General features: G+C 45.8%; 1 protein-coding gene across 2 annotated transcripts in view; it reads left to right on the forward strand.

Annotated features, from left to right (window-relative positions):
- The window catches only part of AMPD3 (adenosine monophosphate deaminase 3), a 108,785-nt gene that overhangs the window by 20,822 nt on the left and 68,450 nt on the right, over nucleotides 1-19,513 (forward strand). For both annotated transcript variants that reach the window (XM_029059742.2, XM_029059741.2), the window contains exon 2: nucleotides 8,467-8,692. In XM_029059742.2, the coding sequence (XP_028915575.1) occupies nucleotides 8,472-8,692 (221 nt within the window). In that variant the 5' untranslated portion in view covers nucleotides 8,467-8,471. The remainder of the gene's footprint in view (nucleotides 1-8,466; nucleotides 8,693-19,513) is intronic.

Raw genomic sequence — 19,513 nt, forward strand, 5'->3', positions numbered from 1 at the left:
AATAGGGGAAACAGCAGATTATGAGGAGATGCTCCAAAGTGCTGTTGGGGTGGGAGTATCCATGCATGTAAGGGGTAAAAAGCCAAATGCATAGTGACACAAAACACAAAAGGGGAGAGAGAGAGGACAGGGCTTTTATCCCTATTTTCAGATGAGGAAATTGAGGTCTAGACAAGTGAAGTGACTTGCCTAAGGGACAGTAGACAAGTGGCGGAACCGGGATTAGAACTCATGTCTTCTGACTCCTAGGCCCATGATCTTTCCACTCTTTCTCCTGCTTCTATGGAAATATATGATGTTGTGGAAATTTTAAAAAGAAAAGTCTTTGAGAACCCATGGAGTAATATCCGAAGGCCATTTGATGTCTCTGTTTCTTCGTTGCTGCCCCTCTGTCCTCCAGAGGGTCCCTAAACCGTGGCAGTCACAGGGCCCTAGGTCAAAGCCTGTCCCTGAAAGAATCATTCTGGGCTGGAAATCTGGGACCTGCCCAACCTTGGAGGGGAGCTGTTTTGGAATCACAGTTATCACGTGAGCTCCAGGGAGTAATAGGCCTATTAGAAACCCAGAGGACATAAGCAGAGTGGCCTAGTGAAAGAACCTGGGCCTGGGAGTCAGAGGACCTGGGTTCTAATCCCTGGCCCACCACTTGTCTGCTGTGTCCTTGGGCAAGTCACTTAACTTCTGGGCCTCAGGTTCCCCACCTACAAAATAGGGATTGAATGCCTATTTTCCCTTCCCCATAGATTGTGAGCTCTAAGTGGGATAATTGGACCTTATTATCTTGTATCTACCCCAGCACTTAATAATAAAAATAATGATGTTGGAATTTGTTAAGGGCTTACTATGTGCAGAACACTGTTTTAAGCGCTGAGGTAGATACAGGGTAATCAGGTTGTCCCTCGTGAGGCTCACAGTCTTCACCCCCATTTTACAGATGAGGGAACTGAGGCACAGAGAAGTGACTTGCCCACAGTCACACAGCTGACAAGTGACAGAGCTGGGATTCGAACCTATGACCTCTGACTCCCAAGCCCGTGCTCTTTCCACTGAGCCACGCTGCTTCCCATACCAAACATTATTACTCTAATTAATAATTATAATAACAACAACAATAATGATAGCATGTGTCACACCTCAGCACGTGACAGCACGTCCCTCATTCATCACACCCTGGCCTCTCCAGAACAAAGTCCTGGCCCAGTGCTAAGAGCATGGCATGGGAGTCAGAGGACCTGGGCTCCACCACATGTCTGCTGTGTGACCTGGGGCAAGTCACTTCACTGTGCCTCAGTTTCCTTATCTGTAAAATGGGGATTAATCCTATCCCCTCCTTCTTAGCCCTGTGTGGGACAGAGACAGTCCAACCTGATTAACTTATATCTACCCAGGTGCTTAGAAGAGTGCTTGGCACAGAGTAAGTGCTTAAGTCTCAAATTATTATTGGAATTATAATTATTAAAATACTTAAAATGGATGGCAGAGGAGGATGGTGGGAGACCTAGCTGGAGTAGGTGATGGACAGATGATGACTCTCCCTCCCTTCAAAGCTTTACTGAAGGCACCTCTCTTCCAAGAGGCCTTTCCCAGACTATGCCCCACTTTTCCTCATCTCCCAGTCCCTTCTGCATTGCCCTGACTTGCTCCCTTTGCTCTCCTCCACTCCCTCCCGCCCCACAGGACTAATGTTTATATCTGTAATCTTATTTATTTGTATTGCTGTCTCCCCATCTCTAGACTCTAAACTCGTCGTGGTCAGGGGATGTCACTGTTTATTGTTGTGTTGTACTTTCCCAAGCGCATATTATAGTGCTCTGCACACAGTAAGTGCTCAGTAGATATGATTGAATGAATGAATGAACCTCACTCGACCCAACTTCCCAGCCCTGGGCAGTGAATTCTGCTTCAGCGTGGCTCAGTGGAAAGAGCCCAGGCTGGGGAGTCAGAGGTCATGGGTTTGAATCCCGGCTCCGCCGCCCGTCAGCTGGGTAACTGTGGGCAAGCCACTTCACTTCTCTGGGCCTCAGTTCCCTCATCTGGAAAATGGGGATGAAGACTATGAGCCTCACGTGGGACCACCTGATGACCCTGTATCTCCTCCCAGCGCTTAGAACAGTGCTCTGCACATAGTAAGTGCTTAACAAATACCAACATTATTATTCCTGCCTGGCTAACTGTCCATTTGATGCACTGGAAAAAAGTGGGTTTAGGGGAGCCTTGGTCCATACTGGAAGTTTCGAAATCTTTCCCTCCCAATCTATCAATGCTGTGCAGAACACAGCATTAAGCGCTTTAGAGAGTACAAAACAGAATTAGCAGACATGTTCCCTGCCCATAACAAATTTACACACCCTCCTTTTCCCCTTCTTTCTGCCTAATCCAGTTGCTTAATACGATGCCCTTTCATTGATTGATTCATTCAGTCATATTTATTGAGCACATACTCTGTTCAGAGCACTGTACTAAGCAAGTGGGAGAGTACAATATAATAATATAACAGACACATTCCCTGCCCACAACTAGCTTACAGTCTAAATGTGGGGGAGACAGACGTTACTATAAATAAATAAATGAGAGATATGTTCATAAGTGCTGTGGGTCTGGAGAGGGCATGAATAAAGGGAGCAAGTCAGGGCGAAGCAGAAGAGAGTGGGAGAAGAGGAAGAGGGCTTAGTCAGGGAAGGCCTTTTGGAGGAGATGTCCCTTCATTAAGTCTTTGAAGCGGGGGGAGAGTAATTGTCAGATTTGAGGAGAGAGGGCATTCCAAGACAGAGGCAGGGTGTGGGCGAGAGGTAAGCAGTGAGATAGATGGGATCGAGGTGCGGTGAGAAGTTTAGCATTAGAGGAGCAAAGTGTGTGGGCTGGGTTGTAGTAGGAGTGTAGTGAGTGAGGTAGGAGGAGGCAAGGTGATTGAGTGTTTTGAAGCCAATGTTGAGGAGATTTCGTTTAATGCTGAGGTGGATGGGCAACCTCTGGAATTTCCTGAGGAGTGGGGAAACATGACCTGAACATTTCTGTAGAAAAATGATCCGGGCAGCAGAGTGAAGTATGGACTGGAGTCTCAGGCTATTTAGCCATCTCCCCAGTGATATTTTACATAACGTGTTGGTGCTTGGCACATAGAAAGCACTTAAATACCATCATCGTCATCATAATTATTATTATTATTAAAAAACAGCCAAACTGCGGCTTCGTTGAGTTATAAATCAGCAGCCTGGTTCACTCTCATTCCCACCCCTCCCACTTAATTTGTCCATAAATCTCCAGTTCAGCCTTAGGCTTACTATCATAATTGATTTCTGTGTAACCTTGGGCAACTCATTTCACTTCTCTGCGCCTCAGTTTCCTCATCTGTAAAATGGGAATTGAATACCCGCTCTCCCTCCCCCTTAAACTGTGAACCACATGTGGGACAAAGACTCTGTCCAATCTGATTATCCTGTATAAACCCCAGAGCTTAGTACAATGCTTGGCTCAGAGTAAGAGCTGAACAAATATTCATTCATTCATATTTATTGAGTGTTTACTGTGTACAGAGCACTGTACTAATCACTAGGGAGAGTACAATATAACAACAGACACATTCCTGCCCACAGTGAACTCAGAGTTTAGAGGGGGAGACAGGCATTAATATAAATAAATAAATAAATTGATAAATAAATTACAGATATATACAGATTTATATATGTACTGTGGGGATGGGAGGGAAGATGAGTGAAGGAGCAAGAAAGAGCGGCACAGAAGAGAGTGGGAGAACAAGACAGTAATTATAAATATTCCTTAAATACTTATAAACAGCAGTTTAGGCCAAAAGATACTGTGACCATAAGGTGATGTCATGACCATCGAGCATTATAATACACATTGTTTAGAGACACATCTGCCTTTAAGCACAGAATCAGCTTCCCATGAATCCGTATTCCAGAGTGACAGTTGGATTATCCTGTGAGTTATGGCTCTTCCTCAAATCAGCTTCCCCCCTGCCCCAGTGGCTCCCTGTTTTGTTTTTTTTTTTATTAGTGTTTGTTTAGAGCTTACTATGTACCAGGCATTGTACAAAGCACTGAGGTAGGTTCATTCATTCACTCATTTATTGAGCACTTACTGTGTGCTAGCCACTGTACTAAGTAGATACAAGCTAATCAAATAGGACACAGTCCCTGTCCCACATGGGGCTACCAGTCTTCATGCCCATTTTACAGGTGAGATAACTGAGGCATAGAGAAGTGCGATGACTTGCCCAAGGTCACCCAACAGACAAGTGGTAGAGTTGGGATTAGAACTCAGGTCCTCTGACTCCCAGGCCGGTGCTCTTTCCACTAGATTACTCTGTTCCCCATGCTGTTTGGGCCTGGACAATTGAACAGGTTTTCCCCTTCTTCTCCTCCCCGTTGTCCCCATCCTTCTCCTCCTCCTCTTCTTCTGCTCCACACTCCCACATCCCTGACTCTGCCAAACCAAGCTCTCCCCCCCAAAGCGGGCAGTGGCACTAGTGGGAGGGAATCCCTCTCCGGCAGGCACCCCTCCCTTCCACGCAGGCACTTCCTGTCTGACCCAACTTGTATTTCCCTGGAGAGACAAACCTGGGCTACCGTGCCCCTTTAACCCAGGGTTTTGGCCTCCAAACTCTCCTCAGCTAAGCAAGCCCCGTTTTCCACAAAGCGACTAGGATCTGAGGGTGTTCTTTCACCCTTCGACCTGATGAGTCAAAACTCCGGTTCTCTAAATGGCCTCACCTCTTAGAACTCCATTCCCATTTGCCCACCTTTTCTCTCCCGTTCAATGTCGTCACCCTATGGGCATTTCCACTGTACCTGATGGCTCCCTGAAGCACTCTCTGAGTAATGATGAGCTGGCACAGAGATGGAGCAGTGTCTCAGCTGAAAAAACACCATTAGGATCTGTAAGTGGAGGAGGAACCACACCTTTTCCCCACCTCCACATGCCACTATGAGTTCCCTGTCAGTTCCCCTTTAAAGTCTCCTCCTCTTCTCCCCTGATCCCTCCAGTGTACCCATTTCCTGGATAATTCCTTTCGGGCTAGCCTTCTGGAATGTTCCGTTCTTCAAGAGGTCCAATCAAGGCGGCAGGTCTTGATTCGGTGGTGCTGGAGCCTGGTGGCGGTTCGCCTTTGGACTAAAGATCACATCATTAAATCTAACTTGAGAAGCAGCTTGTTGGCCTAGTGGACAGAGCCCGGGCCTGGGACCTGAGGTTTAATCCTGGCTCCTCCACTTGTCTGCTGCGTGACCCTGGGCGAGTCACTTCACTTCTCTGTGCTCAGTTAATTTAGCTGTGAAATGGGGATTAAAATGTGAGCCCCAGTTGGGACAGGGACTATACCTAACCTAATTAGTTTATATCTACCCCAGAGCTTAGAGCAGTACTTGTCACATGGTAAGCACTCAGCAAATACCATTATTATGATTATATTAAGTGATGGAGAGGGGATTAGAACCCAGGTCCACATCCTCTGACGCCTAGGCCCGGGCTCTTACATCTAGGACTCGCTGCTTCCTAGACCATCCTCTCGCCCCTGCCCTCTGTGGTTATGAGAAGCAGTGTGGCTTAGTGACAAGAGCCTGGGCTTGGGAGTCAGAGGTCAAGGGTTCGAATTCCGCTCTGCCGCCTGTCAGCTGTGTGACTTTGGGCAAATCACTTAACTTCTCTGTGCCTGTTACCTCATCTGTAAAATGGGGATGAAGACTGTGAGCTCTACGTGGGACAACATGATTACCTTGTATCTACCCCAGCGCTTAGAACAGTGCTTGGCACATAGTAAGCGCTTAACAAATACCAACATTATTATTATTATGCTAAATGACCATCTCAGGTTCAGTTCAATCAAGGATATCTGTTGAGCGCTTACTTTGTGCAGAGCTTTGTACTGCGTCCTTAGGAAAGTACCGTACAGTTAGTAGACAATCCCTATCCTCAAGGAGTTTGCAGTCTAATAAGGGAGAAAGAAAAAATGTCACATAATTTATGCAACTGATTAAAGTTGCTTAAGTACTTGGGAGTGGGGATTAAGCACATGGATGAGGCAGTAGGGAGGGTGAATAGGGTGGCAGGGGATAATAATGATTATAATAAGTATGGTGTTTACTAAGCGCTTACTATGTATGTGCCAAGCACTGTACTAAGCGCTGGGCTGGATGAAGGCAAATCTGATTGGACACAGTCCCCTGTCCCAGATGGGGTTCACAGTCTCAATCCCCATTTTCTAGATGAGATAACTGAGGCACAGAGAAGTGAAGTGACTTGCCCAAGGTCAGACAATGAAGAAGTGGAGGATCCGGGATGTGGGTGAGAACTCAGTCAAGGAAGGCTTCCTGGAGGAGATGCAATTTCAGTAGGGCTTTGAAGTTGGGAAGAGTCAAGTTCAGTTGGAAATGTAGGAGGAGGAGGCAGGGCATCAACAAAGGGTCAACAGTGGGTGAGTTGAGAGTCAGGGACAGGGATTAGGTTGGTATTAGATGAACGAAATCTGCAAGCAGGGTTGCTTAGTTATCATTCAGTCAAACGGTGCTTTTTATTGAGTGCTTACTGTGTGCAGAGCACTGTACCAAGCACTTGGGAGAGTACAGTACAACGGAGTTGATAGACATGTTCCCAAATATCTCTTAGCATTTTATTTGCTCAGCTAAACTATGGTTCAGTTACCGAGGGGGTACATTAGTTGGAAAATTCAGGTGCTAAAAGCACAGGTAGGCCTTGTGTCTTTGGATACTTCAGGGTTCCCAAGACGGAATTGCCCAAAGGTTTTGCTAATAATAATAATAATGATGGTATTCGTTAAATGCTTACTATGGGCCAACCACTGTTCTAAGAGCTGGGCTCGATACAAGGTTATCAGGTTGTCCCAGGTAGGGCTCATGGTCTTAATCCCATTGTACAGACGAGGTAACTGAAGCACAGAGAAGTTAAGTGACTTGCCCAAAGTCACACAGCTGACAGAGCTGGAATTAGAACACACGACCTCTGACTCCCAAGCTCGTGTTCTTTCCACTAAGCCACGCTGTTTCTCTAATGTAAATGCTAGGCAGAGCAGCTAGGTGGAAAATGGTGCATAAGTCTACTTTTTCAGGTTTCAAGTCTCGAAGAGTTGTATTTGAAGGGAAGAAGAGGGAAGAGGATCTGAATATGTTCTGGGAGGGATTAAACCCTTCAGTTTAGGGTGAGGTTCTTAGAGGGCAGAAATGCAAGAACTGATATATTTTAGGCGTGGCTCTATTGAACTCTTTAGCCACCAAACCAACGACCCAGCAAACCACAAGCTGAATCCAGGCCTCCAGCACCTGTTTAGAGAGAAAAGAAATTCTTCCTCCCAAATAAAAATAAACAACAGAACAAGAAAAATAGAAGGCCATATGTATTCTTGGGTTCATTAAGGAGTCTTTTGTCCCCTAGCCTGTGGAGGCCAAGGAGTCATTGGGGAGCTCCCGGTAAGCCCTTTCCAGTTTGGGGATCAATCGATCAATCATATTTATTGAGTACTTACTAGGTGCTCTGTAGTAAGCTCATGGGATAGTACATTACAATAAAATTAGCAGTCCAGTTCATTCATTTGTTTATTCATTCAATCGTATTTATTGAGCGCTTACTTTGTGCAAAGTACTGTACTAAGTGCTTGGAGAGTATGAAATAATAATTAGACACATTCCCTGCCCACAAGGAGCTTCCAGTCTAGAGGAATGTACAATTCTGTTGCCGAATTGTACATTCCAAGCACTTAGTACAGTACTTTGCACAAAGTAAGCGCTCAATAAATACGATTGAATGAATGAGTGAATGAATAGAGGAGTTGTCATGAGATCTGGGCTTACAGGGACTTCTCTTCCAGCCTGAACCCACCCGGCCCCTACTCTCCCAAGTGCTTAGTACACAGTAAGCACTCGAGAAATACGGTTGATTAAGTGGCTGATTGATTTATCGGTGGCTGAGCCCTTGGCTGAACCCAGAACTGTGATGGGGCGTGGGGGCGGGGCTGGTGGAGATATCACCAGGTTGGCCTCTAGACTGTAAGCTCGTTGTGGGCAGGGAATATCACTGTTTATTGTTATATCGTACTCTCCGAAGAGGTTAGTACAGTGCTTTGCATGGAGTAAGCGCTCAATAAATACGATTGAATGAATGAATGAATTTATACCACCGGAGGTCCAACACTCCCAAATACTACCACTCTCTTGGGCCAACTTCTTCAGCAATTTGCCAAGTTTTTCATTTTATTCTGAAAATCTACATGTATCATTCTATCCACATGATTCTGATGTATTTTTTTTCAAGCTTTGTCTCTGGGAAACAGTTTAATCCCTCAGAGCAGGGAGGGATAGTCATGACCGGTTCCCGCCGAGCTCCCATGAGACTGAAGAGGGTCAGGAACTCCCATCCTTTTTCCTCCCTACTAGAAATTCCTTCAAGTCGTCGACTCCCAACTGAGTTCAGTTCCTCTCTCCTTTTCCTTGCCAGCCGAGATGCCCCGCCAGTTCCCCAAACTGAACATCTCTGAGGTGGACGAGCAGGTGCGGCTGCTGGCAGAGAAGGTGTTCGCCAAGGTGCTCCGGGAAGAAGACAGCAAAGATGCCCTGTCGCTGTTCACGGTGCCCGAGGACTGCCCCATTGGGCAAAAAGAGGCCAAGGAGCGGGAGTTGCAGAAGGAGCTGGCGGAGCAGAAGTCTGTGGAGACAGCCAAAAGGTGGGTACAAGGAGCGAGGACTCTGCTCTTCGGAGAGTTGCTTTTTCTTTTTTCTTTTGGTTTGTTTGTTATGGGTTTTTTATTAATAGTATTTGTTAAGCACTCACTAGGTGCCAGGCACTGTATTAGGCATTGGGATAGATACAAGATCATCAGGTTACTCACAGTCCATGTCCCCCTTCATTCATTCATTCAATCACATTTATTGAACGCTTACTTTGTGCAGAGCGCTGTACTAAGCGCTTGGAAATTACAGTTCGGCAACAGGTAGAGACAATCCCTTCTCAACAATGGGCTCACAGTCTAAAAGGGGAGGGATAAATAACAGAACAAAAGTAGACAGGCGTCAATAGCATCAAAAAAGATAAATAGAATATATAGATATGTACACATCATTAATAAAATAAATAGAATAATATGTACCAATATACAAAAGTGCTGTGGGGCGGGGAAGGGGATAGAGCAGAGGGAGGGAGTAGGGGCGATGGGGAGGGGAGGAAGAGGAGAGGAAAAGGGGGGCTTAGTCTGGGAAGGCCTCCTGGAAGAGGTGAGCTCTCAGTAGGGCTTTGAAGAGGGGAAGAGAGTTAGTTTGGCGGATATGAGGAGGGAGGGCTCTCCAGGCCAGAGGTAGGATGTGGGCAAGAGGTCAATGGCGGGGCAGGCAAGAATGAGGTACATTGAGGAGGTTAGGGGCTCACAGTCTTAATCCCCATTTTACAGATGAGATAACAGAAAGTTGTAATAATAGTAATAATGAAGGTATTTGTTAAGCGCTTTGTGCAAGGCACTCTACTAAGCGCTGGGGTGGACACAAGCAAATCGAGTTGGACACCGTCCCTGTCCCACATGGGACTCAGTCTCAACTCCCATTTTACAGATAAGGTAACTGAGACCTAGAGAAGCGAAGTGACTTGCCCAGGGTCACACAGGAGACAAGTGGCAGAGCCGGGATTATGAACCAGGTCCTTTGACTCCCAGGCCCGGGATCTCTCCACTAGGCCATGCTGCTTTCCCGAAACACATCCCGAGGGGTCAACCCCTTCCGTCCTCGACTGGCTGCCAACGGAACCAAGGGAGGTGCTTCTAAAATCACCCTCGGTGGCTTCTTATCTGTCGCAGCAGTGCTGGCCGATACCAATGAGCTGTGGGTTGATGTTGATCTCCTCCCATCTTTCCTTTGTTTTTTGTAGTTACACGTCCTGGCCGGGTTTCCCCTTGGCAGGCAATTCTCAAGGGTTCTCTCCTTCTCCTGCTTCAGAACCCGAGGTTCCAAGGGAGGGATGAGGAGAAGGAGGGAGACATCCAGGACATTGGAATTATTTTTTTTAATGGTATTTGTTAACTGCTTATTATGTGCCAGGCCCTGAAGTAAGCCCTGGGGTGGAAACAAGATAATCAAGTCAGACACAGTCCCTTTCCCACAGTCTTCATCCCCACTTTACAGATGAGGTAACTGAGACACCGAGAAGTTCAGTGACTTTTATTAACATCAATCTCCCCTTTAAACTGTAAACTCACTGTGAGCAGGTAATGTGTCCGCTGACTCTTGTAGTGTGCTCCCCCAAGAGCACTGTACAATGCTCTGCACATAGTAAGCACTAAATAAATACCACTGATAATGATGGCTTGCCCGAGCTCTTGGTGGCGTTGGGATTGGAACCCGGGTCCTCTGACTCCCAGGCCTGTGCACTTTCTAGTAGGCCACACTGCTTCTCAGTGGTTGAATGATTGTGAGAGGGTTAAAAGAATTTACCAAAAATCATTCGGTCAACCCCACTCATGACCATCCCAGCCCATTAGCTGAGGGTTTTGGCCCAGGGAGTTGCAGGGAAGTCAAATGAAACTGATTTGTATATGAAGAGCCCGTCATTCAGGATGTTTCTACACGTAGTTTCCACAGAAAGGTTAAGCAACTGGTGGTTGTTGAAAAATAAGCAGACCATCACCTCTGCATTCTGCTTTTTTCCTAGCAGATCATGGATGGAAATGACAGCCTGTTCCAAATTCCATTCTTGCTTCCATTCTCAGGAAAAATAAAACAGAAGAGGGCTTTGGGTTTTCCTCTTTCTTTCCCTTACCATTCCATCACTTATGTAATTCAGAGGAACAAAGTGGAAGGCAGACCAACCATTGTGGTGCTTATTAAGTGCTTATAAGAATAATAATGATGGTATCTGTTAAGCGCTTACTATGTGCCAAGCACTGTTCTTGGTACAAGGTACAAGGTAGTCAGGTTGTCCCTTGTGGGGATCACAGTCCTAATTCTCATTTTACAGATGAGGTAATTGAGGCACAAAGAAGTTAAGTGACCTGCCCAAAGCCACACAGCCGATAAGTGGTGGAGCTGGAATTAGAACCCACATCCATCTTGTGCCCAGCATTGTGCTAAGCACTGGGGAAGAGACAGGAAGCCGTGTGACTTAGTGGATTGAGCACGGGCCTGTGAGTCAGAAGGACCTGTGTTCTAATCCTGGCTCCGTCACGTGTCTGCTGTGTGACCTTGGGCAAGTCACTTAACTCCTCTGGGTCTCAGTTACCTCATCTGAAAATGAGGAAAGGAGAGTGAGGCCAAAGTGGGACAGGGACTGTGTCCAACCTGATTAACTTGTATCTGCCCCACCACTTAGAATAGTACTTGACATATAGTAAGTCCTTAACAAGTACCATAATTATTATTACTATTATTGTTATGATGATGTCTGATAATGACATCAGACACAGTCCCTAGCCCAGATGGGGCTCACAGTCTAAAAGAGTGGGAGAGCAGGTGTTTCATCACCGTTTTTACAAATGAGGAAACTGAAGCTCAGAGAAGTGAAATGACTTGCTCAGGTTCACCCAGCAGGCAGGTGGTAGAGTGGGGACAAAGAACCCAGTCTCCTGACTCTCAGTCCTGGGCCCTTTCCACCAGGCTGCACTGCCTCTCCCCCTCAGTTGGATTGGGGCCAGGGTGGTGTGTGCAGAGTCACCGATAGCTAATGAAGAGCTGAAGCCGTCTCACAGGGGAAGCTCATGTCATGTCAGGCACAGTTTAAGTACATGAAGTTGCATTTTTGAGGTCACCTTCCAGCGTGCTGTTTGGCTCATATAAATTAATAGGACCCTTTTAGCATGGGAGCCCGGTCTTAGGAAATGGGAGAGTCCAAATCAATCAATCAGTCGTATTTATTGCGTGCTTACTGTATGCAGAACACCACACTAAAAGCTTGGCAGAGTTCAGTATAACAGAGTTGGTAGACACATTCCCTGCTCACTGTAATAATAATAATAATGTTGGTATTTGTTAAGCGCTTACTATGTGCCGAGCACTGTTCTAAGCGCTGGGGTAGACATAGGGGAATCAGGTTGTCCCACGTGGGGCTCACAGTCTTAATCCCCATTTTACAGATGAGGGAACTGAGGCACCGAGAAGTTAAGTGACTTGCCCACAGTCACACAGCCGACAAGTGGCAGAGCTGGGATTCGAACTCATGAGCCCTGATTCCAAAGCCCGTGCTCTTTCCACTGAGCCATGCTGCTTCTCTGTGGGCAGGGAATGTGTATGTTTATTGTTGTATTGTACTTTCCCAAGTGCTTAGTACAGAGGTCTGCACACAGCAAGTACTCAATACATACGATTGAATGAAAATGCGATTGAGTGAATGAACGAGCTCCATCCATAAATGGATTTCAACCTTTCCAGTTTAAAGACCCCCCGAGTGATATCTCTGCATGTTCTTCATAAGCAAGAACTTTCGCCTGGACAAACTGAAGGCCCCTTCATCCCTCAATTTTGCTCCCACCACCCACAGTCATCAGAGAAATCCGTAGCGGTGGGCAGGATAAGGGAAGGTCACTGGGGTTACCTTACCTGAGAGGTTAGCTGCCCCCAACCTTTTAAATTTTTTAAAAATAGTATTTGTTAAGTGCTCAGTATGTGCCAGGCACTGTGCTAAGTGCTGGGGTAGATAAGCTAATCAGCTTGAACACATTATATGTCCGACATAGGGCTCATAGTCGTAATCTCCATTGTTTACAGATGATGTAATTGAGGCACAGAGAGTTGAGTGACTTGCCCAAGGTCACACAGAGCTGGGATCAGAACTCAGGTCCTTCTGACTCCCAGGCCCATGCTCTACCCACTAGGCCACCCTACTTCTCTAACCTTCCCTCCACAGCTCCATCTTAAAGACCTAAAAGGAGGAGAAAAGGAAGGGAGGGGCCAGAACTGGGCCTTGTGGACCACCACAGCTAAGAGGATGGAAGAGAAAAAGAGGAAAGAAAGGAGAAGGGTGGTCAGAGGCAGGAAGAGGGCCAGAGAGACAAACTGCCCTTGGCACCAAGTTCAGAAGGAGTTTTGAGGAAGAATCAATCAATCAGGAATCGATTAATCAGTCAATCAATAATCTGCAGGATTCTGGACAGGTGAGGGGGTCAGGAGACTGTGCGTGTCTGCGCTTGCATGTGAAAGAGAGATGTGTGAGAGATAGTTGTGAGAGAGCAAGAGAGAGACATTTTGAAGGCACATCTCCTCCAGGAGGCCTTCCGTGACTAAGCCCCCCTTTTCTCTTCTCCCATTCCCTTCTGCATCACCCTGACCCACTCCTCATGTTCTCCCCCCTCCCAGCCCCACAGCACATATGAACAGATCTGTCATTTATTTATTTATATTAATGTCTGTCCCGGCCTCCCCAACCCAGACTGTAAGCTCATTGTGGGTAGGAAATGTGTCTGTTTATTGTTGCATTGTACCCAAATGTGAGCCCCATGTGGGACAATCTGATTAACCTGCATCTACCCCAACACTTAGAACAGAGCTCTGCACATTGTAAACACTCAACAAATACTATTGAATAAATGAACAGGAAAGAGACCCTCTGTCCCAGAGAAAAGGAGTCTTGTTATCCGAATGCTCTACCCAAAAATATTTTGATCCCACTTTACTTTTAACTTCAAATCAGTGAGGATAAAACCTAATGGCTGGGTCAAGAAAGGCTGAAGAACGTTGGGAGCTTCGCCAGTGGTGTCTGCCACTAATAATAATAATAATAATAATTGTGGTATTTATTAAGTGCTTACTATATGCAGAGCTCTGTTCTAAGTGTTGGGGTAGATGCAGGATAATCAGATTAGGTAACAGCTGCCACAACTGCTGGAAGATCTGCCGAATCTCACAGTTCTCACAGTAATCTCGTAGAGAAGCGGCATGGGCTAGTGGATAGAGCACCGGCCTAGGAGTTAGAAGGTCCTGGGTTTTAATCCCAGTTCTGCCATTTGTCAGCGGTGTGACCTTGGCTTACATTTTTTAATCCCCATTTTTACAGATGAGGTAATTGAGGCACAGAGAAGTTAAATGACTTGCCCAAGGTCACACAGCAGACAAGTGGCGGAGTCGGGATTAGAGCCCATGACCTCTGACTCCCAAGCCCGGGCTCTTTCCACAAAGCCATGCTGCTTCTCTGTTACAGAGCAGTCTGAGTGCTTAGTATAGTGCTCCGCACACAGTCAAGACTCACTGGTCGATTAATTGAAGTCGGCCAACTGAATAGTTCAAGGAGATAAAGAGAGCAGGAGGCTAGTCTTATCCTCTGGCTCACAAATACACCCCCAATGACTGCCTTGAGGGGCGGGCTGACTTTATCCCCCGTGACCTTGTTTTCCTCTTGTAAAATAGGCTGGAGAGTGCTCTCATCTTGTTAAGCCCTAGGAGATTACTGAACAGAAGGGCTAAAGCCCCACACTTTACCTGCCCTTCCCCAAGGACAACAGATTTGGTTACCAGCTCTCAGCTCCAGAGAACACTGGAATCAACTAATAATAATAATGTTGGTATCTGTTAAGCACTTACTATGTGCAGAACACTGTTCTAAGCACTGGGGTAGATACAGGGTAATCAGGTTATCCCACGTGAGGCTCACAGTTAATCCCCATTTTACAGATGAGGTAGCTGAGGCACATAGAAGTGAAGTGACTTGCCCACACTTACACAGCTGGCAAGTGGCAGAGCCGTCATTCGAACCCATGACCTCTGACTCCCAACCCCGGGCTCTTTCCACTCAACCATGCCGCTTCTCTAATTACCCTTTAGACCATAAGCTCATGTGGGCAGGGAATGTCACTGTTTATTGTTGTATCATACTGTCCCAAGTGCTTAGTACAGTGCTCAGCACACAGTAAGCACTCAATAAATACTAATGAATGAATTGAATCAATCATATTTATTGCACACTTACTGTGTGCAGGGCACCTTACTAAGTGCTTGGGAGAGCACAGTACAAGGGAAATGCCTTCGCTTAAAATTTCTAAGCAAAACTCTCACCTAAAACACTTTATCTCCAACCCATTCCTTGGCACGCATTTAAAATTCTAGAACGTGAATAACAGGAAAAACAGACCCTCTTGTAAGGAGCCTGCACTCCTGTAGACAAAAATCCAAACATTAAAACACTATCAGCCTGCAAACACGTAATGGGCTAATGAGCTAATGGACGCAGATCATCAGCGTTAAGCCTTAAAGCTCAGTTGAATTTTTTCTTTTAAGCTGTTAAAACGTGTAGATCTCTTTGGGCATTCTGATGGTCATTCTGAAGATCATTTGAGAAAGACATCCTTGCAAACCCTCCTAAGGAGTCATCTCCACTGGGAGGAATGTCTAGATGATTCCCTCCTGTTTTTCTCACCGTGCCACCACAACCCACCACCCCCTGCAGCATTTATTTGACCATTTATTTGTTATAACGTATGTGCATAATAATAATAATAATTATGATATTTGTTAAGCACTTACTATGTGTTCTAAGCGCTGGGGTAGATATAAGGTCATCAGGTTGTCCCACGTGGGCCTCACAGTCTTCATCCCCATTTTACAGATGAGGTCACTGAGGCTCAGAGAAGTGAAGTGACTTGCCCAAGGTCACACAGCTGATAAGTGGTGGAACCAGGATTAGAACCTATGACCTTTGACTCCCAAGCCCAAGCTCTTTCCACTGAGCCAGGCTGCTTCTCTTTTCTTTATCTTTTTCTCTTTACTTTATCTGCTTTCTCATTCTTACCAACGCTCTATTAATTTTTGTCTCTGTCTCCCCATCAGTTTTTTTTAAAATGGTATTTGCCAAATGCTTACTTTGTGCCAGACACGGTACTAAATGCTGGGATAGACACAGTCCATGTCCCACTTGGAGACATTACTAGCCCATACTGCTTCTCCACTTTAGATTGTAAGCTTCTTGAGGGTGGAGATGGTGTCTTTATTTCTTTAGTATCATCAATGATATTTATTGAGCGCTTACTATGTGCAGAGCAGTGTACTGAGGGCTCGGGAGAGTACAATATAACAGAATGAGCAGACACATTCCCTGCCCTGCCCACATTCCCTATAGTGGATAGAGCACGGACCTGGGAGTCAGAAGATCATGGGTTCTTCTCCGCCACTTATCCGCTGTGCGACCTTGGGCAAATCACTTTACTTCTCTCTGGCTCAGTTACCTCATCTGTAAATGGGGATTGAGACCGTGAACCCCATGCAGGACAGGGGCTGTGTCCAATTCGATTTGCTCATATCCACCCCAGCACTTAGTACAGTGCCTGGCACATAGTAAGCACTTAATAAATACCATCATCATTATTATTATCAGCGTTAAGGCTTAAAATTCTAAGCAATCGAAGTAGGAAAAGCTGGGGAGAAAAACAATAAATTGTAACCAGTTTATCATCCATCTTTCCCCTTTGTGTCTTCTGTCCCCAGAGCAGACTGCCCAGCGAGAAAGCAGTTATAATTTAGTTTAATGTCTGCCTCCTGCTTTGGACTGTAAGCTCTTTGTGGTCAGGGAACTCGTCTAACCAACTCTGCTGTATTGTAGTTTTCCAAGCGCTTCCTTTCTCCCATGTCCTGCCTCCGGCCTGGAACACCCTACCTTTTCGTAAACGACAGACAATCACTTTTCTCAGCTTTAAAGACTTATTGAGGGACATATCCTCCGAGGGGCTTTCCCTGACTAAAGCCTCCTTTCCCCTTCTCCCACACTCTTGTGCATCTCCCTGACTTGCACCCTTTATAAATCTCCCCTCCCAGCCCCACAGCACTTCTGTCCTTATCTTTAATTTAATTTATATTAATGTCTGTCTCCCCCTCTAGACTGTGAGCTCGTTGTAGTCAGGGAATGCGTCTCTTACACTGTTGTATTGTACTCTCCCAAGCGTTTAGCACAGTACTCTGCACACGGTTTATTCTCATTAAATACGATTGACTGAACAATTGACTGAAGCCCAGTGGGATGGAAACACTCAGGTAACATTCTCTAGTGAGCAAGGCTCTGGTAAATGTATTGCTGCTATTGCTGCTATTTAGATTGAAAGATCCTTTTGAGCAAGGAACATGTCTGCTAATTGTTGTATTCTCCCAAGTGTTTATTGCAGTGCTCTGCATGTTGTAAGAGCTCAATAAATACCATAATTGCCAACTTTTTTATGGCATTTGTTAAGCACTTATTATGTACCAGCCGCTGTACTAAGTGGTGGGGTAGGTACACGCCAATCAGGTTGGTCACAGTCTCACACTCTTAATCCCCCTTTTACCGATGAGGTAGCTGAGGCTCAGAGAAGTGAAGTGATTTGCTGAAGGTCACGCAGCAGACAAATGACAGAGCCACGATTAGAACCTGGGTCCGTCTGACTTCCAGGCCTAGGCTCTAACCATTAGGCCATGCTGCTTCTCCCAAGTTGGTTTCTTGTTCAGCCTTGCTGCTGCTACTGAGTGGGCTGCCAGCCACATGTGCGGGAGTGGCTGAAAAGACTGATGAAGGGCCAGCGGTCCTTCCCAAACTGGACACGTCAATGCCGCCCTGGTAACAGCTGCCACAACTGCTGGAAGATCTGCCGAATCTCACAGTTCTCACAGTAATCTCGTAGAGAAGCGGCATGGGCTAGTGGATAGAGCACCGGCCTAGGAGTTAGAAGGTCCTGGGTTTTAATCCCAGTTCTGCCATTTGTCAGTGGTGTGACCTTGGGCAGGTCACTTCACTTTCCTGTGCCTCAGTCACCTCCGCTTTAAAATGGAGATTAAGTCTGGGAATCCCATGCAGGACAGGGACTGTGTCCAACCTGATTTTCTTGTATTCGCCCCAGTCTTGCATATGGTAAGCACTTAAATGCCATTATTTTGCTATTATTATTATCATTATTATTATCTTGCCTCACAAGCTATCTGAGACCTAGACCCACAGTGCACTGCCTGAACTTTGAGGGTTGCTTTCCGTGTTTTGTCTGTTTCTTACTGTTGTTTCAATCCATCAGTGGTATTTATTGAGTGCTTGCTGGGTGCAGGGCACTATACTAAATGCTTGGGAAAGTACAACCTAATAGAGCTGGTAGACCCAAACCCTCCCTTCAATCAATCAATAATATTTATATTATTATGATTATTATTAATCATCATCATCATAATAATGGTACTTGCTAAGCACTTATGATGTGATGTGCCCAGCACTATTCTAAGCACTGGAGTAAATACAAGTTAATCATGTTGGGCACAGTTCCTGTCCCATATAGGTCTCACAATCCCCATTTTACAGATGAGTTATTTGAGGCACAGAGAAGTGAAGTGACTTGCCCAAGGTCACACAGCAGACAAGCGGCAGAGCCGTGATTGGAACCCAGGTCATTCTGACGCCCAGGCCCACGCTCTATCCACTAAGAAACATTGCTTGAATGCATACTGTGTGCAGAGTACTGCACTAGTTGGTAGACACAATCCCTGTCTTCAATCAATTGATCGATCCATCGGTGGTATTTATTAGGTGCTTACCATGTGCAGAGCACTGTACTCAGGGCTTGAGAGAGTACAGTAAAACAGAGTTGGTAGACATAAATGATTCAAAGTGCAGTAGTGCCCTCGTGTAAGAGAGCAAATACATGTCCCGTCCATATTCACATAAGTTGATGCGTATGACGTGGAAAGTTTATTTGCTATTGTTTTAATGAGATGTTCATCCCCTTGATTCTATTTATTGCTATTGTTTTTGTCTGTCTCCCCCGATTAGACTGTAAGCCCATCAAAGGGCAGGAACTGTCTCTATCTGTTATTGATTTGTTCATTCCAAGCACTTAGTACAGTGCTCTGCACATAGTAAGCGCTCAATAAATACTATTGAATGAATGAAAGAATGAATATTCCCCACACACAGTGAGCTTACACAAGGAACTTACAGTTTAATGTTGTTGCTCAACAGTTCCTAGCTCTCCCATGCTGTGTGCTTATCGAGTTGTTTTCTGCCCATCCTGATTGCTTAATACCTCCTCCCTGCCCTCCAACCTGATGATGCCTCTTCACATTTAATGTTGAATATGGTGGGTGATGCCGTGATGTGATTTGAATATGAGGTGCTCATGAAACAGCTTTAATAAGCTAAGTGGGACTTTTGGGGCCCAGAGAAGACTGGCACAGTCATTCATCCACAACGTAGAGAAGCAGCGAGGCCTAGTGGTAAGAGCGCAGGCCTGGGAGTCAGAGGACCTGGGTTCTAATCCCGGCTCTGCCGTTAATCTGCTGTGTGACCATGGGCAAGTCACTTAAACTTCTCCGTACCTCAGTTTTTTCATCTGTCAAAATGGGGGATTAATCCTACTTCCTTCTACTTAGACTGTGAGTCCTATGTGGGGCAGCGTCTGTGCCCAAACTGATAACCTCGTATCCACCCGGTATTTAGAACATTGCTTGGCACAGAATAAGCACTTAACAAATACTGTAATTCTTCTTCTTCTTCTTCTCCTTATTCACTTATTTTTTTGTTTGAAGTTTGAATCCCTCTTGGCACTACATCCGATCTGTTTGTCTTTTTGAGGCTG

This window comes from Ornithorhynchus anatinus, chromosome 3 (genome assembly GCF_004115215.2).
Source record: "Ornithorhynchus anatinus isolate Pmale09 chromosome 3, mOrnAna1.pri.v4, whole genome shotgun sequence".
Taxonomy (NCBI): Eukaryota; Metazoa; Chordata; class Mammalia; order Monotremata; family Ornithorhynchidae; genus Ornithorhynchus; species Ornithorhynchus anatinus.